The sequence below is a fragment of the Poromitra crassiceps genome (genome assembly GCF_964638095.1).
Source record: "Poromitra crassiceps genome assembly, chromosome: 12".
Classification (NCBI taxonomy): domain Eukaryota; kingdom Metazoa; phylum Chordata; class Actinopteri; order Beryciformes; family Melamphaidae; genus Poromitra; species Poromitra crassiceps.
This window is the reverse complement of record NC_139632.1, coordinates 44,096,315-44,122,277: the sequence shown is the minus strand read 5'-3', so window position 1 is coordinate 44,122,277 and position 25,963 is coordinate 44,096,315. Positions and strand designations below refer to the sequence as shown.

The 25,963-nt window shown below is 46.3% G+C and overlaps 1 protein-coding gene and 1 pseudogene across 2 annotated transcripts in view; one reads left to right on the top strand and one right to left on the bottom strand.

Annotated features, from left to right (window-relative positions):
- Window positions 1-8,387, bottom strand: part of LOC310786585 (dipeptidyl peptidase 9-like) — a 32,572-nt pseudogene extending 24,185 nt beyond the window's left edge. The window contains exons 1-4 of the transcript XR_014554084.1: window positions 8,277-8,387; window positions 6,073-6,163; window positions 1,977-2,227; window positions 712-824 (exon numbers count right to left, since the gene is read on the bottom strand). The product of XR_014554084.1 is annotated as a dipeptidyl peptidase 9-like (transcript). The remainder of the gene's footprint in view (window positions 1-711; window positions 825-1,976; window positions 2,228-6,072; window positions 6,164-8,276) is intronic.
- Window positions 8,388-9,672: 1,285 nt separating this feature from the next.
- Window positions 9,673-25,572, top strand: LOC310786589 (NADH-quinone oxidoreductase subunit B-like). The gene is made up of 8 exons (XM_083647819.1): window positions 9,673-9,720; window positions 10,998-11,034; window positions 15,319-15,390; window positions 15,485-15,608; window positions 18,036-18,215; window positions 19,985-20,031; window positions 21,958-22,046; window positions 23,537-25,572. The coding sequence occupies exons 1-8, from the start codon at window positions 9,705-9,707 to the stop codon at window positions 23,632-23,634; spliced, it is 663 nt and encodes a 220-aa protein (XP_083503945.1). The 5' UTR covers window positions 9,673-9,704; the 3' UTR covers window positions 23,635-25,572.
- Window positions 25,573-25,963: the final 391 nt, after the last annotated feature.

The following is a 25,963-nucleotide window of genomic DNA, read 5'->3' as shown; positions in this document are numbered from 1 at the left end:
GTGACTTTGTGTTGACCCATGTGTGCTCTAACAAGTCACCACACACAGCAGCCTTAGTGACTTTGTGTTGACCCATGTGTGCTCTAACAAGTCACCACACACAGCAGCCTTAGTGACTTTGTGTTGACCCATGTGTGCCCTAACAAGTCACCACACACTATACTTTACTTTGTGTTGACCCATGTGTGCTCTAACAAGTCACCACACACTATACTTTGTGTTGACCCATGTGTGCTCTAACAAGTCACCACACACAGCAGCCTTAGTGACTTTGTGTTGACCCATGTGTGCTCTAACAAGTCACCACACACTATACTTTGTGTTGACCCATGTGTGCTCTAACAAGTCACCACACACTATACTTTGACATGTGCTCTGCTGAGAGATAGATATCCTGTCTGAGTGACTGTGTTCCCAGAAGGGAAAATGAAGAGTCAATGTCCAATCCACTTGGAGGCAAAGAAATGACATAAAGTTCAACTTTCAACATCGGTAAAATCTAGAGCACCCAGTCGGCAAAAGTGTTAAAATCTTCTCACTCCTGGCTACCAATAAAAAGTACCGTACTACAATATGTTATAATCTTGTTCTATCAGTGTTTTCTAAGACCAAGTGCAACTTTTTCCCCCCCGATATAAATGGAGCGAAACGTCTTAATATTTCTGTCTGGCTGTCGGAGAGCGGAGGAAAAGGACAGACTGGTCTCCTCACCTGAAAATGATCTAGCATGGGTTTCCATGACAGAACCAGCAGAGCGTCTTTGCGGATCTTCTTGGGAATGTCGGAGTAGAGTAAAGAGTTTTCCCTGCTGTTGTAAGGCATTCCTGCCGGGGACAGAGAGCAGAGACAGACTCCTTAATGGAAAAGTCCGCTTATTTTCAACCACACTTCAAAAGTAACTCAACTAAACCCCGCCCAAACCCGACACCTATCAAATGTACAGTAGGGTACTAAAATGGCCATCTGCTATTGGCTGATGCTTGGGGCCAGGTGAGGTCACGACCTGTACTCCATAGAGTGTGACATCAGCTGATACTAAAGGCCATAACAGACTATTCACTTTCCCTGAGAACGCTACTGAATAGATCTACAGCCACACCACAACAAGTTACAACAGCTGCTCTCTGTTTCTAGTTGTTTGGTACATATTTACACTTTATTAACTAACAGACAATTCTCCAATCTTCCTCCAACATTGACAGCAGATTTGTGAAAGCCTCTACTGATCCTTCTGGAGGTGTTGAAGGTCTAAATTAACCTAAGACCCATGCCTGGTTTCTATATATGCTCACCTTAGTTTAGCAGCTTAAGTTATAGCTATACTATAGATAGCTATAATACTACAACCTGTGTGGAGTGGCACATGATAAAACTACTAGCAGTCAGTTGGGAGACAGACAGTGCTTTGGTCAAGTATTTTTAAGAACTGGTTCTTAGTTTCTTAACAATGCAATGTTCCCTCTGTCACTGAGATGTTAATTAAACAAGAGGAAATAAAATTGATTCGTGTCACCATGCAAGTAATAACCCGACAGAAAAATGTCACACGCAACTTCGACAAACTTTCCAGTGAGGTTTTGAATGAGTGTTTGTGTCCGACGTGTGTTTTCCAGACTTCCAGACCTTTTAATCCATGTTCAAAATGATGCATAGCTGCCATATCAGCCTAGGGCTGAACAATAGACCCTTTTCACGGGGGCCATTTTGTGTCGAAAAGGCAGAATAAACACAGGTGCGAGCAAAACACTAATGAGGGTTTCCAAATTCCAATCATGGAAGTTTGAAACCCTCATTAGTGTTTTGCATGCACCTCTGTTTACCCTGCCTTTTCGACACAAAATGGCCCCCGTGAGAAGGGTCTATTCTCACACTCATCCAGGCAATTTTGTAAATGTGTTATCGGCTCAGAAATTCAGCCAGTGTGACGTGCCCCCCCCCCCCCCCCCCCCAGGCCAGCGTTCGCTTCTCCAGCTCACCGAGGTAGTAGAGGCGGTGAGTGTGCGTACTGGCCTCGTCTAGTTTCGGGACAAAGTGGAAGTCATGCGGTGCCTTGCTGATGACCACGCCCGTGTTCTTGCGGCTGCTGTGGATGATCCTCCGCAGGCCGTCCCAGGTGTGCTTCTCCACCAAGAACTGGCTGGTCGCGTCCTCCATCTCCACCACCTCCGTGCTGTCAGACAGCTCTTCCACCGCCGCCGCCATGCCAACTGCCGTCGCCACAGAGTAACTGTCGACGGAGAAACATACGCCACCATCAGATCAGAGAGGGAGAGACCAACACCAGGAACAACACACAGTACCATCAGAGGGAGAGACTAACACCAGGAGGAACACACAGTACCATCAGAGGGAGAGACTAACACCAGGAACAACACACAGTACCATCAGAGGGAGAGACTAACACCAGGAACAACACACAGTACCATCAGAGGGAGAGACTAACACCAGGAACAACACACAGTACCATCAGAGAGGGAGACTAACACCAGGAACAACACACAGTACCATCAGAGGGAGAGACTAACACCAGGAACAACACACAGTACCATCAGAGGGGGAGACTAACACCAGGAACAACACACAGTACCATCAGAGAGGGAGAGACCAACACCAGGAACAACACACAGTACCATCAGAGAGGGAGAGACCAACACCAGGAACAACACACAGTGCCATCAGAGGGAGAGACCAACACCAGGAACAACACACAGTACCATCAGAGGGAGAGACCAACACCAGGAACAACACACAGTACCATCAGAGGGAGAGACTAACACCAGGAACAACACACAGTACCATCAGAGGGGGAGAGACTAACACCAGGAACAACACACAGTACCATCAGAGAGGGAGAGACCAACACCAGGAACAACACACAGTACCATCAGAGAGGGAGAGACCAACACCAGGAACAACACACAGTACCATCAGAGGGAGAGACCAACACCAGGAACAACACACAGTACCATCAGAGAGAGAGAGACCAACACCAGGAACAACACACAGTACCATCAGAGAGGGAGAGACCAACACCAGGAACAACACACAGTACCATCAGAGGGAGAGACTAACACCAGGAACAACACACAGTACCATCAGAGGGAGAGACTAACACCAGGAACAACACACAGTACCATCAGAGGGAGAGACTAACACCAGGAACAACACACAGTACCATCAGAGGGAGAGACTAACACCAGGAACAACACACAGTACCATCAGAGGGAGAGACCAACACCAGGAACAACACACAGTACCATCAGAGGGAGAGACTAACACCAGGAACAACACACAGTACCATCAGAGGGAGAGACCAACACCAGGAACAACACACAGTACCATCAGAGAGGGAGACTAACACCAGGAACAACACACAGTACCATCAGAGAGGGAGAGACTAACACCAGGAACAACACACAGTACCATCAGAGAGGGAGAGACTAACACCAGGAACAACATACGACACCATCAGAGAGGGAGAGACTAACACCAGGAACAACACACAGTACCATCAGAGAGGGAGAGACTAACACCAGGAACAACATACGACACCATCAGAGAGGGAGAGACTAACACCAGGAACAACACACAGTACCATCAGAGGGAGAGACTAACACCAGGAACAACACACAGCACCATCAGAGGGAGAGACTAACACCAGGAACAACACACAGTACCATCAGAGAGGGAGAGACTAACACCAGGAACAACACACAGTACCATCAGAGGGAGAGACTAACACCAGGAACAACACACAGTACCATCAGAGGGAGAGACTAACACCAGGAACAACACACAGTACCATCAGAGGGAGAGACTAACACCAGGAACAACACACAGTACCATCAGAGAGGGAGAGACTAACACCAGGAACAACATACGACACCATCAGAGAGGGAGAGACTAACACCAGGAACAACACACAGTACCATCAGAGGGAGAGACTAACACCAGGAACAACACACAGTACCATCAGAGGGAGAGACTAACACCAGGAACAACACACAGTACCATCAGAGGGAGAGACCAACACCAGGAACAACACACAGTACCATCAGAGAGAGAGACTAACACCAGGAACAACACACAGTACCATCAGAGGGAGAGACTAACACCAGGAACAACACACAGTACCATCAGAGGGAGAGACTAACACCAGGAACAACACACAGTACCATCAGAGGGAGAGACTAACACCAGGAACAACACACAGTACCATCAGAGGGAGAGACTAACACCAGGAACAACACACAGTACCACCAGAGGGAGAGACTAACACCAGGAACAACACACAGTACCATCAGAGGGAGAGACCAACACCAGGAACAACACACAGTACCATCAGAGGGAGAGACTAACACCAGGAACAACACACAGTACCATCAGAGGGAGAGAGACTAACACCAGGAACAACACACAGTACCATCAGAGGGAGAGACTAACACCAGGAACAACACACAGTACCATCAGAGAGGGAGAGACTAACACCAGGAACAACACACAGTACCATCAGAGGGAGAGACTAACACCAGGAACAACACACAGTACCATCAGAGGGAGAGACTAACACCAGGAACAACACACAGTACCATCAGAGGGAGAGACTAACACCAGGAACAACACACAGTACCATCAGAGGGAGAGAGACTAACACCAGGAACAACACACAGTACCATCAGAGGGAGAGACTAACACCAGGAACAACACACAGTACCATCAGAGAGGGAGACTAACACCAGGAACAACACACAGTACCATCAGAGAGGGAGAGACTAACACCAGGAACAACACACAGTACCATCAGAGGGAGAGACTAACACCAGGAACAACATACGACACCATCATCAGAGAGGAAGAGACTAACACCAGGAAGTTACAACATACGACACCATCAGAGGGAGAGACTAACACCAGCTGCTGGCCAAATGCTGCAGCATCTTACACTGAAGATGGTGAATTTGTCTTTTCCAATGTTCAGTTTGGCAGGGAAGCGACTATGGAAGACATTCTAAAAATCTAGTTGGCTAGCAAAAGCAGTGAAAACAAAACACCCAGTGTAATATTCTCAAGATCAGGGCCAGATTGACTAAAGTGCTCTTAAAGGGAAGGTTCAGTGGTTTTAGAGGCCTGTCCTATTTATCATCACCTACTGCATTATCGCAGTCTAAAAAATTTACATCAGCACCAGCCTCCTGCTAGCAAGTTATTACATCATTTATATGACTAAAACTATGGAAGTACTGTATATGGAATGGCTTGCAAGTCAGTGATTTTAAGATGGTTTATTTATGGTTTCATACCCCATTGACTTGTGGTAGCGCTGCTAACAAATTATATTAGTAGGTAGTGCTAGCACTGCTAACAAATGACAATAGTAGGTGGGGTCATCTCGCCATTCCGAAGTGTCGGCATTCCGATCATTGACTTCTATGCTTTCGGAGAGGCGGCCCTTTTTATCTCCAAAGATATTAGGTCCGCCTTTCCGACATAGCATCTTGAGTTATTTAGCCTACAGGGGTGGGGGAGGTTAGGTTCTGGGGGAGGTTAGGTTTAGGCGTGGGGGGTGGGAGAGGTTAGGTTTAGGGTTAGGGTCTGCAGGAGGTTAGGTTTAGGCATCGGGGCTGGGAGAGGTTAGCTCCAGCCGGTCCCCCGGGTTAGGGTTAGGGGTTATTTCACAATGGCGAGACAGATCTCCATTCCGACAATTTTGTCGGAATGCCGGTATTTCGGAGTGCCGACATTTCGGAATGCCGAGGTGTCCCCATAGTAGGTAGTGTTAGCGTTGCTAACAAATGATAATAGTAGGTAGTAGAAACACAAGCTCTAATGTAAAAACTTCTGAGACATTATACAGTGGGGCTTGATTAGTGATTTATAAGATGAGCTTTAAGATTTATCTTAAGAAGGTACCTAAGAAGAAATTTTGTGAAGTTCTCATGCTGAAGGCTCTGAACAGCAATTACCCAATATTTTCTCAAGATTAGTCCCATCTCTTACAAACGTAGGCCTGCAGAACGGGAAAAAATCCTATCCAGGCTGATAGCAATGAAAAATGTGTCTCTTCCTCCGTACCTTTTCTGCCGGTCTTCTGTTTTGTCTTCAAGCTTCAGTCTCTTGACTCTGTGCATTAACTGCTCAATGACCCTGAACCAGACTTGGCAACCTGTAGAATATATTGGATGCTGACATGATGAGAACCGAATAAGTGAAGAAAAACAAAAATTTGACAGGTGAAAAGTTGGACCCAACATGGCAGAAATTCCAGATATTTTACACTGGAAGTACGAGTCAGACATGACCGTAACCTGATCTTACAACCAAATTCAGCGTGGAGTAAGCTCACATGAAACAGGGGCTGGGTGATATGGCTGAAATCAATATCACGATAATCATAAGGATTTTTCCATAGATATATATGGCTCACATTATGTAAAATCATGTTACATAATCTAATGTTCATCCCATGGAAATGTTGGGTGTGATGTCAAAGCTGAAATCTTCAAATAATATTCCTTAAAATCTTGTCATACCTCATTTTGTCATGGTTTTTCTATCAAATTTGATTATCAGTTTAGACAGCCAAATTGTGCCATGATTTCCCCAAATCACCAGATCATAACTATATGATTCCGCTGAAAAACGATAAACAATAATACCGAATTATCGCGCCCGGCCCTACATGAAACGCAACAAAACTCAGTTAAATCAAATTGTGTCCTAGCAAACTCCCTCGCTATCAAACCAGAGAAACGGCGGCGCGGCTGCTACCGCGGTGACGGGCGTCTTCAGGACCGCCGGTCTGCTTCATCGAGTCGCCGTTGCTCTCCCAGCCAGGCAACTGAGCCGAGCGTTCCTGATCTGGAGCCTGACAGCGTGCGACTCGACTCTACGCACTGGATGGTTCAACGCCACCGTCACGAGTATGCCGAATGTCACGCCGTCGGTCCACATTTTACAGGCTGTGAAGGGGGTGTGCTGGGATGGCTGCGGCCTAAATGAGGTCACAGATACATCCGAAAAACACATTTCCTACTTTCCTAATTTCACATGAACGCCATTCAAAATTGATGAGAGTTTTCGAGTACATTCAACTAGCCCTTTCATGACTTCCTTCAACCATCTACATGGTGGAAAATCTGTTGGGGTCAACATGAAGAAAGCACTTACAGGCTGGGACTTGGGATGGGACGATATACTGTATCTATCCTAGCACAATGACCAAAAAGTGTCTTATGTCTTATATCAAAATTCAGTATATTGCAGTATGAAAATATGACAATAAATAATATCAAGATGAATAACTAGTGATATTTGCTATATTTCATTCTGCTGTAGTAAAATCACAAATGAGATGCTTGGCCAACATAGCACAAGCTCTCCATCCAAAATATATTCATTGTCACTTTGTATTGAGATTTTTAAATTGTTTACATTCTAGCAGTCAATGCTATGCTTGCAAGATTTGTCTCAGTAATAAACATAATTCTGCAGTCAGACTTGTACTGAACTTTGGTTCATTACGTGTGTCGTGGTCGAATGTATTGAATGATGAATGGTATCGTGAGATATTGTCCACATCCCTACTATACTACTTGAATTGAATACCTTTATTGTCATTATACCAGTCAGTACAACAAAATTAGGTTGCGACTCCAGTACTTGATGCCATAAAAAATGCATAACACTAGAACAATACATGGGATTAAAATGCTATGTATTACTACTATACTGTACTATACTAACTAAACATAATCAGTGATCTCCAATAATGTCCCATGAAGAGCAAACCGACAACTACAACGGCTCACTCAGTGAAATGTGCTGCTGCATTCATCTTAATATCTATGACCTGCAGACGGTCTTCTTTTTATGTCTTTTCTCTGAACCCGAGTCTGTCGAGAAAGCTTGATGAACTGGTTGTCTCAGCAGCGTAACTTGGTTTACTGATGTTTGACTTGAATCTATCAATCACATTTCCTGTTGGAGACAGCGAGCTTTTTCTCTATTGATCGCGTGTTATTTTTGCCACAACAGCTGATTTAACGTTACAGACAGCTTAAGAGCCAGCTGCTCCCTGTCCATGAACTTTGACATAACGTTACCCCGTTCTATAATCATCAAAGTGTTTGCGTCTGTGTGTCTCGGAGAAGCGAGCTAGCAGGTTAGCCGCCCAAGTTAAAACAGGAACTGATGACTAACGTTAGCTAGCTACCCAAACTAAAACCAAACCAGCATCAAATTAAAACAGAAACACATTTATTAACGTTATATCTTACAGGTTCTGCCCGGGGACTTTAAACCTCTTCCCTTTGGTGGAAAAATGCCGCGTCGACCCGGACAAATCAACCATGGATAACTGATAAAACAAGACGAGAAGACACAAGACTTACGACTTTTGACCCGGATGTGATACCGTCGTTTTTGTGCCAGCGTGCCGAGGAATTTCCCTGAGCAGGAATTTCTGACTTCCGGTCAGGATTTTTCAGAACAAAAGCTGTCATTAAAAATCGATAAAATACACAAATTGAAGTTATGTCACACAAATTCAATAAATACCCATGCAAACTACACTCTAAATCAAATATATGTAAAATTCACTCTTGTTGACATTTAAAAAAAAACACATTTTACAGCCTACGGCCGCACAGAGTCCGACCAGTAAAATAAGCCCATTTTTAAATATTGGTCGAAAATTCAAATGTTGGTGCGTTGGGGAAAATTCACTGCAGTCATGTACATCAGTAGTCCTTCTATCATGCCTAAATAGTGGCTAACCCAAACAGGTGTAAAATTCACTCTTGTTGGCATTTTAAAAAACACATTTTACAGCCTACGGCCGCACAGAGTCTGGCCAGTAAAATGAGACCATTTTGAAATATTGGTCAAAAATCCAAATGTTGGTGCGTTGGGGAAAATTCACTGCAGTCATGTACATCAGTAGTCCTTCTATCATGCCTAACTAGTGGCTAACCCAAACAGGTGTAAAATGAACTCTTGTTGACATTTGAAAAAACACATTTTACAGCCTACGGCCGCAGAGTCCGACCAGTCATTGATATGGGCAGACATTTCACAAGCCCATGAGCAGAAGTGGCTACTTTTCACATAACCACATCATCCATTGTGGATATTAATGGGGCACCCATACTTGATAATCTCTCCTATTGATGTCTTCCGAGAGGCAAATCAGGTGAGTCAGCTATTGACCAGTGTGAAGTGGTCAGCAGGAGTTTTCTGTACACAGTCTCCTTTATATTTGTTCTGCTGGTCTATTTTGATTCAAACATTAAACTAGAGCTTCATCTTAGTGTTCTTATGTTCATTATGTTGGGTGTCATAGCTAAATTTCTACTTAAATTTTTATTGTAAAAATCGAACTTTATCATGCTTTTATTCTGAAGGCAAAACACTAAACCGGAAGTCAAATCACTGCTCACCGCACGCACTTTTTTTGTGAGGGGGCGTCTGCATCTAATTGTACATAAAGGAAATTAGCTACATTGTCGTACGTAAATTACAGTATGTTGTCCAGTTTCAGCCAACGCTCCCTCTTTCTCTCTCTCTCCCTTTTTTAGTCTCGTCACGTCAGTGGTCCCATCGCGTGCCTTTCCACGCGACTTTTCCATAAACCGGCAGCGCCCCCTAACTGCCGAGCTCAGACAGGCACCGGAAGTTAACTAGTTTTCACGACGTAACGATAAAAGATGGCGGCGTTGTTTGGTGAGTAATGTTTTGACCAAAATGTAATGCTTTTACTACAGCAATAGAGCGTCGTGAATTATTTTACTAATCATATAAAACAAATACAACACATAACGGTGCATTCCTCAGCCTTTTGTCTGTCTCGGTGATGTGATTCGAAACATTTACTGTCTGCGCACACTGACCTTGCACTGTCTGTGTTAGCAACTTAGCATATAGCCGCTAACAAGGTTAGCTGGAATGCAGCTGTAACGTTAATGTGGCTAGTAGTAGCTGTCAGCTGTAACAATGCCATCATTTCGTCTTCTACAGACATTTTACGATGCATTTTAGCCACAGCCCAATGCACAGCCCCCGAAAGCGTGACTACAGCAAAGATAGTCAGAAAGATGGCAGATGTGACGCATTGCTCTAGCGTTAATTGCAAACAACATTTCGAAAAAAGACCCAAAAGGGTACAATCGGTGGAAACGTTTTAACATGCACTAGCCCAGAACCTAAAATTATTCCCCCAGCGGAATCACCAAAGGATGCCAGTATGGCATGCATGCGTCTGGACTCTGGTCCCAGACAACTAGCCGATTCTCGTCAAACTTAAAATAATATCCACTCACTTTTTGGAGCAACTAGGCTTCCGATATAATAAGGTTGCCCCATGCGACGTACCTGTGACTTCAAAGTGCAGAAATAAGGTTACAGACTCTTCTGTCACATCTGTGCCGGATACAGATTTCCAAAATAATTTTGGCTAGGCCAATGGATGGCTCTTCATTAGTGTAATTATTACACTGTAATAGAAGGGGCAATAATTACCCCCAAAATTTTCATAATTTTATTTCCATTCAATTAAAGGAACACTCTGCCCATAACTGTCAACCTAGATGAATGATGAATAGTTTGACAGTTATTGAGAGTTGATTTGAGTTAATGAGTTATTAATTTGAGTTAGTGTGGACCAGTGATGTCACCACTTTAACACTCAATAACTGTCAAATTAAATGACAGACTTCAAAACCGTTTACAGTTTTCTGATATACTACTGATGTTCTAATGATACAAAGCTGGTTGAAAATGGGCGGAGTGTTTCTTTAATTTTATTTTCCATTTCCATCTCTAAAACACACTGGCACCTGCAAGCTGGTTCAGTGTTCCTGTATAAACGTCAACATCACTCGAAATCAGTGATGTAAATTAACAATAATGTGATAGTGGGGCAATTACGCACCTTGTTTTTTTGTCTCCTCTAGTCTATGGTTATAAATGGTTTCAGCTTATTTCATGCTTTTCTCTTACAGCCCCTTGCCTGGCCAGGTTTGGCTGTTTTTCAACCAGGTAAGAACCACCTAATCCTGTTCCTTATTTTGAATTTAATCCAACTCTGTCCTGCAGCTGCTGGCTTGCCTAAAGCTGCAAAACAGCACCACTGCCCATACATACAGCATAAAACTTCAGTCTACCCAAGTTACCCAACTATCTGATGGCCCTAACCCTAACAGCACTAAGCGATTCAATCGCACATCAATAATATTTCTCGAACATATCAGTCAATGCAACTGTGCATACGAACGGCGAAGTTTCACTCAGCCCTATTGCGCCCCCTTCATTTCAGTAAATTATGTCGAGTATTCCAATATATTGCGATATCACAATGTATCGTGATTCGTGATACAATTCTATTGTGACCCATCTATCGCAATGCGTATCGTATCGTGAGGTCCTTGCCAATACCAGCCCTAAATACAGTTAGTATTAATTACCCCAAAATGTCCAGTTAATTGCCATTGATTTCCATATATTCCCATTAATTCCCATGGAAAATTTCCAACTATGAAGTTTGAATATTTCCGAAGTTTTGCAACCCTACTGATTGGAATTTGAGAACTTATTATTATTAATAATAATAATAATAATACTATTATTATTGATTCAGTGACAGAAAATAGTGAGTTTTTGTTAGTAATGTGCTTATTTAACTTGAGATGATTTTTCTCTCTCCCATCCTCCCCCTCTCCTCTCCTCTTCTCCTCCTCTCCCCTCTCCTCCTCCTCTTCTCTCCTCCTCTTCTCCCCCCTCCCCTCCTCTTCTCCCCCTCTCTCTTCTCCTCTCCCATCCTCCCCCTCTCCTCTTCTCTCCCCCCCTCCCCTCCTCCTCTCCCCTCTCCTCCTCCCCTTCTCTCCCCCTCTCCTCTGGTTTCCCCCACCCGCCCCGGTCAGCGGTTGCCTTTTATACACGTCCCAAACAGCCAGTACAACGCGATTGGCTGGCTCAGATTTGAACAGATCTGAGCCAGCCGATTGGCTGTTATCCTGTGATGACGTAATGTCCTGTGCCCCATGACCGGATGGACCATATATGGACTTCCTCCCCCCGACTGGCTGTGCTATCATAGCTGCTGACTGTTACTGCACTATCCGTCTCCTCCCCCCTCCTCTCCCCCTCTCCTCTTCTCCCCTCCTCTCTTCTCCCCCCCTCCCCTCCTCTTCTCCCCCCCTCCTCTCCCATCCTCCCCCTCTCCGCTCCTCCTCTCCTCTCCTCTTCCCCCTCCCCTCCTCCTCTCCCCTCTCCACTCCACTTCTCTCCCCCTCTCCTCTGGTTCCCCCCACCCACCCCGGTCGGACCATATATGGACTTCCTCCCCCCGACTGGCTGTGCTATCATAGCTGCTGACTGTTACTGCACTATCCGTCTCCTCCCCCCCTCCTCTCCCATCCTCCCCCTCTCCTCTCCTCTTCTCCCCCCCCCCTCCCCTCCTCCTCTCCCCTCTCCACTCCTCTGGTTCCCCCCACCCACCCCGGTCAGCGGTTGCCTTTTATACACGTCCCAAACAGCCAGGACAATGCGATTGGCTGGCTCAGATTTGAACAGATCTGAGCCAGCCGATTGGCTGTTATCCTGTGATGACGTAATGTCCTGTGCCCCATGACCGGATGGACCATATATGGACTTCCTCCCCCCGACTGGCTGTGCTATCATAGCTGCTGACTGTTGCTGCACTATCCGTCTCCTCCCCCCCTCTCCTCCCCTCCTCTCCTCTTCTCCCCCCTCCCCTCCTCCTCTCCCCTCTCCTCCTCTTCTCTCCCCCTCTCCTCTGGTTCCCCCCACCCACCCCGGTCAGCGGTTGCCTTTTATACACGTCCCAAACAGCCAGGACAACGTGATTGGCTGGCTCAGATTTGAACAGATCTGAGCCAGCCGATTGGCTGTTATCCTGTGATGACGTAATGTCCGGTGCCCCATGACCGGATGGACCATATATGGACTTCCTCCCCCCGACTGGCTGTGCTATCATAGCTGCTGACTGTTGCTGCACTATCCGTCTCCTCCCCTCCTCTCCCCTCTCCTCCTCTTCTCTCCCCCTCTCCTCTGGCTCCCCCCACCCACCCCGGTCAGCGGTTGCCTTTTATACACGTCCCAAACAGCCAGGACAACGCGATTGGCTGGCTCAGATTTGAACAGATCTGAGCCAGCCGATTGGCTGTTATCCTGTGATGACGTAATGTCCTGTGCCCCATGACCGGATGGACCATATATGGACTTCCTCCCCCCGACTGGCTGTGCTATCATAGCTGCTGACTTTTACTGCACTATCAGTCTCCTCCCCCCCTCCCCCCTCCTCTCCCATCCTCCCCCTCTCCTCTCCTCTTCTCTCCCCCCTCCCCTCCTCCTCTCCCCTCTCCACTCCACTTCTCTCCCCCTCTCCTCTGGTTCCCCCCACCCACCCCAGTCAGCGGTTGCCTTTTATACACGTCCCAAACAGCCAGGACAACGCGATTGGCTGGCTCAGATTTGAACAGATCTGAGCCAGCCGATTGGCTGTTATCCTGTGATGACGTAATGTCCTGTGCCCCATGACCGGATGGACCATATATGGACTTCCTCCCCCCGACTGGCTGTGCTATCATAGCTGCTGACTGTTGCTGCACTATCCGTCTCCTCCCCCCCTCCTCTCCCCCTCTCCCCTCCTCTCCTCTTCTCCCCTCCTCTCTTCTCCCCCCCTCCCCTCCTCTTCTCCCCCCCTCCTCTCCCATCCTCCCCCTCTCCTCTCCTCTTCTCTCCCCCTCCCCTCCTCCTCTCCCCTCTCCACTCCTCTTCTCTCCCCCTCTCCCCTCCTCCTCTCCCCCCTCCCCTCCTCCTCTCCCCTCTCCACTCCTCTGGTTCCCCCCACCCACCCCGGTCAGCGGTTGCCTTTTATACACGTCCCAAACAGCCAGGACAACGCGATTGGCTGGCTCAGATTTGAACAGATCTGAGCCAGCCGATTGGCTGTTATCCTGTGATGACGTAATGTCCTGTGCCCCATGACCGGATGGACCATATATGGACTTCCTCCCCCCGACTGGCTGTGCTATCATAGCTGCTGACTGTTACTGCACTATCCGTCTCCTCCTGCCCTCCCCCCTCCTCTCCCCCTCCTCTCCCATCCTCCCCCTCTCCTCTCCTCTTCTCTCCCCCCCTCCCCTCCTCCTCTCCCCTCTCCACTCCTCTGGTTCCCCCCACCCACCCCGGTCAGCGGTTGCCTTTTATACACGTCCCAAACAGCCAGGACAACGCGATTGGCTGGCTCAGATTTGAACAGATCTGAGCCAGCCGATTGGCTGTTATCCTGTGATGACGTAATGTCCTGTGCCCCATGACCGGATGGACCATATATGGACTTCCTCCCCCCGACTGGCTGTGCTATCATAGCTGCTGACTGTTACTGCACTATCCATCTCCTCCCCCTCTCCCCTCCTTTCCTCTTCTCTCCTCCTCTCTTCTCCCCCCCTCTCCTCCTCTTCTCCCCCTCCCCTCCTCTTCTCCCCCCCTCCCCTCCCCTCCTCTTCTCCCCCTCTCTCTTCTCCTCTCCCCTCCTCTCCCATCCTCCCCCTCTCCTCTCCTCTTCTCTCCCCCCCCTCCCCTCCTCTTCTCCCCCTCTCTCTTCTCCTCTCCCCTCCTCTTCTCCCCCCCTCCCCTCCTCTTCTCCCCCTCTCTCTTCTCCTCTCCCCTCCTCTCCCATCCTCCTCCTCTCCTCTTCTCTCCCCCCCTCCCCTCCTCCTCTCCCCTCTCCTCCTCTTCTCTCCCCCTCTCCTCTGGTTCCCCCCACCCACCCCGGTCAGCGGTTGCCCTTTGTACACGTCCCAAACAGCCAGGACAACGCGATTGGCTGGCTCAGATTTGAACAGATCTGAGCCAGCCGATTGGCTGTTATCCTGTGATGACGTAATGTCCTGTGCCCAATGACTGGATGGACCATATATGGACTTCCTCCCCCCGACTGGCTGTGCTATCATAGCTGCTGACTGTTGCTGCACTATCCGTCTCCTCCCCCCCTCCTCTCCCCCTCTCCCCTCCTCTCCTCTTCTCCCCTCTCCTCCTCTTCTCCCCCCCTCCCCTCCTCTTCTCCCCCTCTCTCTTCTCAACTTGAGATGATTTTTTAAAAATGATACGAAATTCCAAGTGATTCTCTACATTGGCAAATTCTGCAAATCATACTTTATTTAACTTATATTGGGGTCTGCTTTGTCACCGCCATCTTACGTGACTCCTGTTGTCTAGTGTCTAGTAGTCTTCAAAGTCAAAGGGCTTTACATACCATCAGCGTGTGTTCCTCACTATGACTTGCTCTCCTCCACACAGGCCCATCTCAATCTTTGCCATTCAACAGAAGAGTTTGCATAGCAGTGCTAAAGGGGAGAATGTCGCCTCCAGGTGAGTTTACTAAACCAGACCGCCATGTAGGAATGATCAGAATCCATGACAGGAGCCTTTAAACTGTCTTCCTGCCATCCGTCCCTCTGTCCAGTATGGTTCCAGTCAGAGAGAAGAGCACAGCGGTGGCTGCTGCCAAACCTGCAGCCGCAGCAGCCAGCAGCAAGGGGGAGTATGTGATCACCAAGCTGGACGACCTGGTCAACTGGGCCCGCAGGGTGAGTACTGCAGAGAGCAGGCTGCGTTCACAGCCATCACGTTCTGAATGCTGCACCTGAACTCTGCAGTAGAGGACTGCATTAGGAGTGGCCCCACCGCAAATCTTGCGGGAGCAGGCAGTTTTCACTTTGCTGCGGGGCAGGAGCGGGCTAGGGATGCAGCGGTTTCCGGTTTGAAGGTATACCTCGGCTTCAAAAAGTCACGGTATCAAAACCACTAAGTTTTGCCGTCATACCTTCCCCACGGTATCACCTGTTTCCCCCTGAGAGAGAAAGTGCCCAGACAGAGTGCAGTTACGCGGCCCCTCCCCCCAGCTGCCCAGTCTCAGCAATCAGTGTAGCTGTGATCGTCAAGAAGTCATCAAGTCAATCGTTTACTCCCGTGCGTAGCCTATTGTAATTCAACGTGATAATGGCTGCTGAAGGAGAATCCCCAGAACGTTCCCGCGGGCGGTGGGCCACGGCCCCGTCGAAAAAGACAAACTCCGCGGTGTGTGGAAATATTTCGGTAAAAGCAGGGACGGCCAGGGAGGATTAGAGGGGGAAATACCTCAAACATGAATCAGCACATCTGCAGGAACAACACCCGTCCTTCCTTATTTGCCAAATTCAAGGTACGTTAAACGTCTTGCGTCATCATACATCGTATCGGACATAAACCATTTCCACCGGCAGGAGGATGAACGTAAAATAAACACTGTCATAGGCTAACGTTATCGATAACATAACATGGCTAATTAGCACTCAGCTGTCTTTGCTCTAACTAACGATAACGTTACTTGACTGGGCGAACGTCTTATGCCGGCGTATTGCACTGAAGAGAAGTAACAACAGTCATTAAATAAGAGGCAGAGGTGTGTGTGTGTGTGTGTGTGTGTGTGTGTGTGTGTGTGTGTGTGTTTGTGTGTGTGACGCACAGAGAGGCAGAAGTGTGTGTGTGTTTACATTATGTCTGCTTGGATCCATTATAAGCCAGCAATGCGCTACACTATTTCTCCTGTGCTTACAGCACATGCATCCAGTGTCTGCACTGCTACTTTCTTCCAAAATATCTGGATCTCTAATATTTGCCCTACAGTACTTTTGGATACAAATAAAAGTGTGTGTGTGTGTGTGTGTGTGTGTGTGTGTGTGTGTGTGTGTGTGTGTGTGTGTGTGTACACATTAACATTGAAACATTTATGTCCGGTGTCCAATCCGATTTGACAAAAGATAAGCATGTGTGTTTTAGTTTTACATACGTTAATTAGATGAAATAAATAGTTCAATAACAAACAAAAAAATGTAGGCAATTTTTTTGTTGCCAGATTTCACAATAACACATAAAGGTCCGCGATACCGTGATACCGTGAAACCGTGGTATTTTTGTCCAAGGTTATCATACCGTCAAAAACTCATACCGCTGCATCTCTAGAGCGGGCGCTCCAAAAATAAACTGCGGCTCCCAGGATTTCATTCTCTTTCATTCTGGGTTTTACTACCGAGTGATTCATCTTCTCGCACATGAATGATTTTTAGCCAGTGCGTATTCCACTGTAGGTGGAGTCCAACAGTCACAATAAGAGCAGGAAGAGGAAAAATGGCAGCTCAGTGTCGCATTCAAGCTTCGGGTATTAACATTTCTATTGACTATTTGCGGGGTCCGCCGGGACCCAACGCAAATCTCGTGGGAATGGGTGGTTTTAACGTTGCTGCGGCCTGCGGACGGGATTGAGCGGTCAATAACACACATTGTGGGAGTGGGTGGTAATAGATACAGTCAGTGTCTCGTCATAGACGCGTGTTCAATGGATCAGTGTGGGGTAAATCCTCCCGGTCTTCCAAAGCAGCAGAGTTAGCATTTAGCTGCTAGCCCAGCCCAGGCAGACAGGATCATGGATTCAACCCCCGGCCCGCAGTGAACGTAACATCTGAACCAGACGTCTATGTACCTGCTTTTGAATGGCAAATCCTGTAGTGTAGAGCCGCAGCACCTTCCTTTTGTGAGTCAGCCCATTGAGATATACACTATGGGGGCTTTTACCTCACCATCTAGTCTCGCGTGCCAGGCAGCCTTAGTAACATTTAGTGGGCATTCCCTCACAGACCGGCTGCATCTGTGGTGAAGAATCCAGTGGGAGTGGGATTAAGAAAGCAGCTCCGCGCACGGCTCGACACCGCAGTGTTTCCTCCTTTAGTTCACCTCAAAGTCTTTTCTCAGACGGGCAATGGAGGCGGAGAATATTCCCCCACAACCACTTCCTGCCTATCTCATTTAATATTCAAATAAACTCCTCCCACTGATGCGTCCCAGCATACGTAGATACCCAGAAGCAAACGACGCTCTCCATGACACTCCATGGTCTTGTCGTGAATATTGACAAATGTTATGCAGCAACACGTTCCCTGTTTGAAAAGTTGGACTCGACTGTTCTTTGTTGTCGTTAGAGCTCTCTGTGGCCCATGACGTTCGGCCTGGCATGTTGTGCGGTGGAGATGATGCACATGGCGGCGCCTCGTTACGACATGGACCGTTTCGGCGTTGTGTTCAGAGCCAGCCCCCGACAGTCCGACGTCATGATCGTGGCAGGAACACTGACCAATAAGATGGCTCCAGCTCTGCGGAAGGTAAGAGGAGGAGTTTGAATTTGAATGATCCAAAACGAAGTGGGAAGATGTGGGTGTGGCAAGTGAGTAATGCTCTCTCGTTCCTCAGCACCTGCCGTCAGTTTGCAGTTTGAGCAGGGCACCAAACCTCCAGCTGCTCAGTACAGCTACTCAGTGGCCGACAGGAGGAAACCACAGTAACCAGATCGATGACTGGATCTAATTTGTGGCACTAAATCAAAGTCATATAGTTGCAACATCAAATACGTTGTAAACAGCTAGCACACACAGATCTTAACTCATTGAGTGCCAAGGACGTCGATCGACGTCAAAGTAAATAGTGACGTAGAGTGCCAAGGACGTCGATCGACGTCAAATGCGTTTTTTGACGGTGGGACGTGGATGAAAGCCTCAGGCATCTCCTGTACAAATATGGGAGCTATTGAAGGTGTATAACCAATTTTACGGACTCATTAGGTGGCGACAGTGCTCTCCAGATTAGAGACAGGTCCGGAGAAACAGGAGGAAAAAGCCGTGATCAAAGAGAAACCGATGCATGCTGCAGCCAGAGCCATATAGATTGCTCTGTCTGGAGCTGACGTTGGCTGCGAACAGGAGTCAATCCGCCCACAACTGAGCCCCTCTGTCTCTGTCTGTCTGTCTGTATAGTTTCTCCACACGATTAGCCGCCAGAAAAGCAGCACCCGACGCCAAACCATTCAGCAGTCCGGTTTGGCTCTTCCCTGTCGCGCTGGGAGCCGCCCGGCACACAAAAACGGAGCACTCCGAAAATAGAGTGGGTGCGTGAGGCTGTGTGTTAGTGTGGGGAGGAGTTTGCAGCTGAGGGGGGGAGGGGGGGAGAGGGGGGTGGGGCACGCAGGGCATCACACAACTACACCACGTCACTACATCAGAAAATATTATCTTCAGACTCAGTGAATGTGCTTGAAATGCTGCATTTCACAAAAGGCGGAATATCTCAGCTAATAATTTGAAACGCCTGTATTTGCTCAAAACGACCTATCTTCTCCGGCTCATAACTAAAGAACGGAAAATGGTATCAATAAACTTTTTTTTGCTGATGATACAATAGAGCCAGCTCGTTCTTTGTGCGTGTTCGGTGTTTACATAGTAATATCACACAATATTCTGTGGGCCTCGAGAAATCACTGAAAACGCTCTGAAAACTCTGGCACTGGGAGCGTCCGTTCTCCAAAAGTGGCTGGCACTCAATGAGTTAAGGACGAAGTTGACTCATCTCAATTTCACCCATTTATTTTAGCCATGTTAACAAACATGCCAGCGTTTCCAGCAGCGAGTGGCCTGCTGTGGTTCTCTGATGAAGGCCACCAGGCCCAAACATTGGCATGTTTTTTGGCATGTCCAAAATAAATTGGGGGAATTGAGATTAGTCAACTTGCTCCTAAAGATCTGTGTGTGTGAAGATGTTTATGTTTGGATATTTGATGTTGGAACTGTGGCAGCAGCACAGTGGAGCTGAAAATCCACTTGCAACTTTCTTTCAAATCAACTTTCTATGGAAGAAGATTAGGACCATATGTGGAAAAAAAGATTAGAGTTCTGAGTTAAATCATATGTGGTCCTAATCCTGCACTGTAACTTTCCCTGGTTAAAGGTAAAAAAATTGTAAAAGCTAGTTTACTTATGGATTATTATAAACCTGTGTGTGGATTGGCAGAGTGCTTCGAAGGCTTCCTCCAGCTGAGAGCAGATTAGTTCTTTAGTCAGACGTTACATTACGGGACTGAACCTCTCCTCGTTTCCACCAGGTGTACGACCAGATGCCCGAGCCCAGATACGTCATCTCCATGGGCAGGTGAGTGAACTCTTTCTATGGGTTGATCACTCACCACCTCTCATTCCTGATTTTTTTCCTCTGATACAATCGATGAAGTGTGGACTTACTTCCCTGCCTCTTCACTTGTCATGTGGGACATGTGACTTTTTAGTGGGACAAATACCTGTCACTCAAAACCAAGCAGCAACCTCCGTAGATGAAAAATGATAGTGTGCGGCCAAAAGCTTAGCATCTGGTCATCCGCTAAAAAAGCAGAAACAGTGGTTGCAGATCTGGCGGTTACAGAAATGGTATGTGCTCCAAAAAACAATTCTGCTCTGAAAACAGGGTGTCAAAGTAAATAAATGTGATGATGGGTGTTATCTAGCTACACTATGTAGCTAATACACAAAAATAAAATGAACTTACACACCATATATTGTAAGTCGCTTTGGATAAAAGCGTCTGCCAAATGACGTAATGTAATGTAATGTATATAAAACCATCTTGCTATGGGGAAATGCTAACACTGTAACTCAAACATGCAGGAGGTCCGCCAGATGTGGGGTGGGTCTTAGACCGCAAGATCGAGCAACCAGTAACAGATACCAGGGTCTTCTCCTTTGAGAGAGAGCCTGGTGACACGAGGTTAGAAAAATTAAGCCAACGCTGAAGTGCCAAAAGCTGCAGTTCCTCGAATGGCCAATTGAGGCTGCCTCCAAAAGCGAGTCATTCCCCATAGACCCCCATGTTAAAATGTCCAGATTGACAGCAGAAATAAACATGTTGTTTACAGCATGGTAAAAAAGAAAAAAAAGGTTTTGGTCTCTATAGCTCATTTACCCATTCATGACAGGCTTAAAGTTATGCGTAATTAAGGCTGTGGACGCTTTGAGTGACAGGTGGCAAGCCTATTCACCTTATTCACCACGCCCACTTTTTATCTCTTCCACGTTCGAAGCAACGTATTTGTTCTTCCGGTTCAGCGCTAGTTGGTGGCCATTTTCAAAATAAAACGTCAGTATGAATGAAGTTTGGCAACATTCAGAATTAAGCTACACTGCGGCCAACTTCAGTTACATGTTCATAACGTTACTGCTGCGAGGAGCCGATGGCTGTACCCGGTCGGCATTTAACGTTAGTTGCAAAAGAACGTCGACAGTGTTTTCTCACTGCCAGTAGTAGGGTTTGACAGATAGCTAGTCCGACCGGTGTCAGCACAGTCAGCGCTCCCGGTCCTCGCTGCTCGTTAAGGATTTCCAATAGGCGTTATTCTGATAAACTGGTCACATATATGTTACGTTCTCACCCGACAAATATTAAAACTTTAAAACAGTTTGGGGTTTTTTAGCTTGAAAACAGCTTTTTGGCAAGTCTAAATGACTGCGGTAGGCGTACTCTACTTCCGTGTTTAAAACCGGAAAGACGATTACGAAATGACGTCATGCAGAAGCGTCCTTGTATGGGCAAAGAATAAGGTGAATAGGGGCAAGCTGTCTGCTAGGCATCAGCTCCACACTCTCATCCAAATATGGTCACTTCTGGGCCCCAAAAATCCACAAACCACTGGGTGACATCACGGTCTCTACGTCCATATCTTTATACAGTCTATGGTCAAAACTGGCCATACCCATAAGACACGCCCACAGGAAATGGTTTATGCCCCGTTGAACCTCCAGTGAGAGTTTTTGTTCCAAAAATAGGGTATCGGCCCAGAAAATTGGTTTTAAACCCAGAAATCTCAACAGCAAGTGAAGTAATGGCTGAGTCATGGATATACTGTAGATCAACAACCCTCTCAGCCCCCACAGATATTTATGGTACAGTAATTCTGTGCGACAGGCCACTAAACGTCCTAACGTATTATAGTACCTTTATACTTGGCTACTACTCACAGTACACTCAGTCCATGCTGTTACATACATATGACAACCAACCAGTTTGTTCCTAATTGTGTTCCTGTAGCTGTGCCAATGGCGGAGGATACTACCACTACTCCTACGCTGTGGTCCGAGGCTGCGACCGCATCATACCGGTCGACATCTACGTTCCAGGTGAGCTACGCCTCATTCACCTAGAACCACAAGTCTGTTGTAGACTGGGGATATTGGTGCGTGACTGCCTGGTTCCAAGTAAGCACTGACTGGGTGAGTCAGGCACTATGGATCAAAACCTCTACTGATTAGGAATGTGTAGATTACCAAAAGTAAACAACAAAATAGAGTTTGCACCCTAGATACTGCTGCTCCCACCATTCATTGGTATCACCACAAAGTGTGACGTTTCGGGCAAAGCCCTTCCTTGTCTGAAGACTAGGGATGCACCGATATGAAAATTTTGGCCGATGCCGATAACCGATATTAACATTGCTGTTATGGCCGATAACCGATATTTACCGATGTCGATATGATCTCTATAAAACCACATTTTTTACATACTGAAAAACACATGTTAACACTGAATTTGAAAAAGTTATGCATTTCTTTATTTGCAAAGCCTTTGGAAAAGCCCATAAATCATAGATTTACCGCATTATTTCATATCAATGTGAAGAATTTGGCTGATAATGATAACCGATATTAACATTGCAACATCTGACCGATACCGATATGACCGATATGTTAAAAAATGACCCAACATCGGCCGATACCGATATGATTGCCGATATATTGTGCATCCCTACTGAGGACGGGCTTTCCCGAAGAAATTATCACTTCATTTATGGTTAGCGAGGTACAGTGTGTGTGAGTGTGACAGTATATAGTGATGTGAATCTCAGGACATAATGGCCAAGCACTACCAGCGAATAACATGATAGAAATGTTAAAGGTCCCAATTCGTGCAGCTGTAACCTCTTAAAAACGTGTGTCTCTGGTCCATAAAACATGATTCTGGATTAATTTGTCGAAAATATAGCAACCCCGTTCGTTCTGACGGAGTTGTCACTTCCTCATCTCGTCGCTTCCCAAGAATGGTCTGTTTCTATAATATATTCAGTACTAACAGTTCCCATTGGCCACTGAGGGAGAGCCCGCCCCAGGCTCCCAGCGGCCAATCAGATTAGCGTCCGTGGACCAGCACGCTAGGTTGTGTCCACAACTAACGTTAGCAACGAGCTATCGCTAACTTAACGGTTGCTACGCTAAAGAGGACATCTCAAAATGCCTACACTTACCGAATGCACCTCCGCAGTTGCTGGATCACGTACAGTTGGCGTCGCTCCAGCTAGAAGTGTTAATTTTGTGGCTATAGACAAAATGGTGCAGGTAGCTTGTGTGAGAGAGACAGCGCGCAGTATGTTTAAGGACCCGAGTGACATCACATTAACCCGTCTGGGGGAACAGAGTGTAAGGGGCGTGGCTTGAAGGAGACTGCAGGGGGAAGCTGGATAGGGACAAATCCAACTCTGGCAGTTCTGAGGTTGTGATGACCACTCATTACAGGGAGGGATGACAGCAGTATATATGCATTTACAAGTAAAAACAGCTTTTGCACGGAATGGGACCTTTAAAGAGTTGTATTATATATGTTCTTGGTTCTCCAGGTTGCCCCCCCACAGCGGAGGCCCTGCTGTACGGCACGCTCCAGCTGCAGAAGAAAATTAAGCGCGAGAAGAAGATGAGGATCTGGTACAGGAAGTGAAAGTGCAGTGTGTGTGTCCGTGTGTTTGTGCGCATGTGTGTGTGTGTGTGTGTGTGTGGTCTGTAAATGTATCTCCGGGTTGGATTTTCCAGAGCACGACGTCTCCTCCATGTAGAGCAGCAAGAACTAACTTTAATAAAGTCACTATGCTCATTTACACAAAGCGCAATGCTGCTTATTTTCAACTTGCCATAACGCTGGTACATTTTTTTCTGTTTGGTTTAGTTAAAGTCGAGCTGAACCCAAAAATTACTTCTCTTTTCTTTTAGTTCAAATACCTGGGTATGCAGTGCACCTATTTAATAATGTATGCAAAAAAAATCACAAAAATCTAATTTCTTTAGTTTTTCACACTTTTTCACATCAAAAGTTCATTTTTCAAGATTTCATTGATAACAGTAATTTACAGTTTGCTGACGTCACCCAGTACTATCAAAATTCTACCCCATTTCAACCAATCCTATCACGACACGCAGCTGTCAAGCAAATCGTCATTTCAGGATAATTTTCTCTTCCAAATGAAGTAGAAAATGGCGCCTAGTGCCTGTCATCTGGCAGAATTCCTATCCCATAAACTAACTACTAACTTGGCCAATTGTATGAAACATGAACAAAAAACAAAAACTATAATCTCTAAGAATGCAAAGAAATGTAACTGGCTTGTTAAAACGCGCATTCCAGGAATATCGTATTTACAGAAATAGCGTAAATGGCACGCGCTTGAGAGCGTGGTTTTCAGGGGTCGCCCGTCGGAGATTCCAGGCGGGCGGGCAGCACCCATGCATCGGATTGTCCGCTTGCTCCGCACGAAGCAGGTGGCTGCCTGGTACTTCGCGGATCCCACTCGCATAGCACGACAACACGCTGAATCCCACTCGATTTGGGGGTGGAACATGCCATGATTGAACAATGCCAAAGCCAGTCGACAGAATTGTCAAATCATCGACACGTATATGGTCAGCCTCTGAATTTGTTTTCAGTCTCCGACGCTCATGCTCATGCATTCCGTTCCGGTTCACCTCGACTTTAAGGATTATAGTTCTTCTGTAACAGGATACACAATGTGTCTGATTTGATAAAAGAATATAAGTCAAACTCATAAATTTTTTCGATCATAAAAAAAGAAAAGATTCTTAATTCAGTGCCATAGACATTTTCATTCATTTTTAATTATTGTTTGGTAAACTTTGAGTCTGTCACTCAAGTGAAAAATAATTTCAGCCTCACTCTATTGAATTCCAGTTGTCAGATCTGGACCACTAGGTGGCGCCTGTGAATTATTAACCACACAAATGACATCTGAACCTGCAGCCTCTGACTGACGCCACACAGACACATGCCTTCATGCATGTCAGATATGAGCAGAGGCAACAGGCAAATCCATAGAGTATAATCAGCCTCATATTGGTGTATAGATGGACAACTGTAAGCTGTGTATCAGCAGAGTCAAAGTGCTTCTTTATGGTCTGCTTCTCACTAAGTGCTGCTGGACTGTATATTGGAGGACTATACAAGAAGAGAGGCATCTATCCTAGTCCGAGCAGATGCCCTCCTCTCTCACCACAAGAAGAGAGGCATCTTACCACGGAGTCATTACGCTATTAGAGTTAACTCAATCTAAACTAAAAGTTAAAACTATGCTGTGTTGGGTAGGGCTGTCTGTCCTCTAAAAGTCCAATAGTCGAATCATCAGTCGAGAGACCCGTGAGTCGACACGACAGAGATTCCTCAAGTTGAGCATTTTTTTTCCCATTTAAATTCCAATGTTAATTTCATTTGTTAATTTATTCTTGTTTAGATTTATTTACAGTAGGCCTATCAGTTTTTGAGAAATAGGCTAAAGAACTCGCCTAGCCATTATGTAATTTCAAAGCAGCGGCAATGTCTTATTTTACACTGTTTCATTGGTTTATTCATGTAGGCTCCATGTTTTAATGTTTAAAAGGTGAAATAAAAAATGTGGCTATAAGAGCTTAATTTTAAAAAGAGATGCATGTGTCCTGCCTGTCTCATTATTCAGACAAATCCATTATCCAATAGCTCGACGACGGCAATTAAAATCTTACATGATCATAACAGTCTCACTGATTTTCAAATGCTCAAAATATGTCCCCATCACTGTTGCATTGACTGTTAATGTGGTCGAAATAATTACTGAAGATATTCTATACTACTTTTTTTTATAGAATATTCGTATTGGACAGTCGAATTCGATTGGACTGGCAGAATTCTGAGTCGAGGACAGCCCTAGCGTTGGGTCCTTGGATTTGATGGAATTGGGCCTAGAAATTCCTTGAATTTGATGTTTTAGATTTAGAAGGTGTGGAAA

Bases quoted from the DNA above. Each gene is read 5' to 3' on its own strand.
- LOC310786589 (XM_083647819.1), top strand. The intron at 11,035-15,318 runs GTAAGAACCACC...TCCTCCACACAG, and splicing joins TTTGGCTGTTTTTCAACCAG to GCCCATCTCAATCTTTGCCA. The intron at 20,032-21,957 runs GTGAGTGAACTC...GTGTTCCTGTAG, and splicing joins TACGTCATCTCCATGGGCAG to CTGTGCCAATGGCGGAGGAT.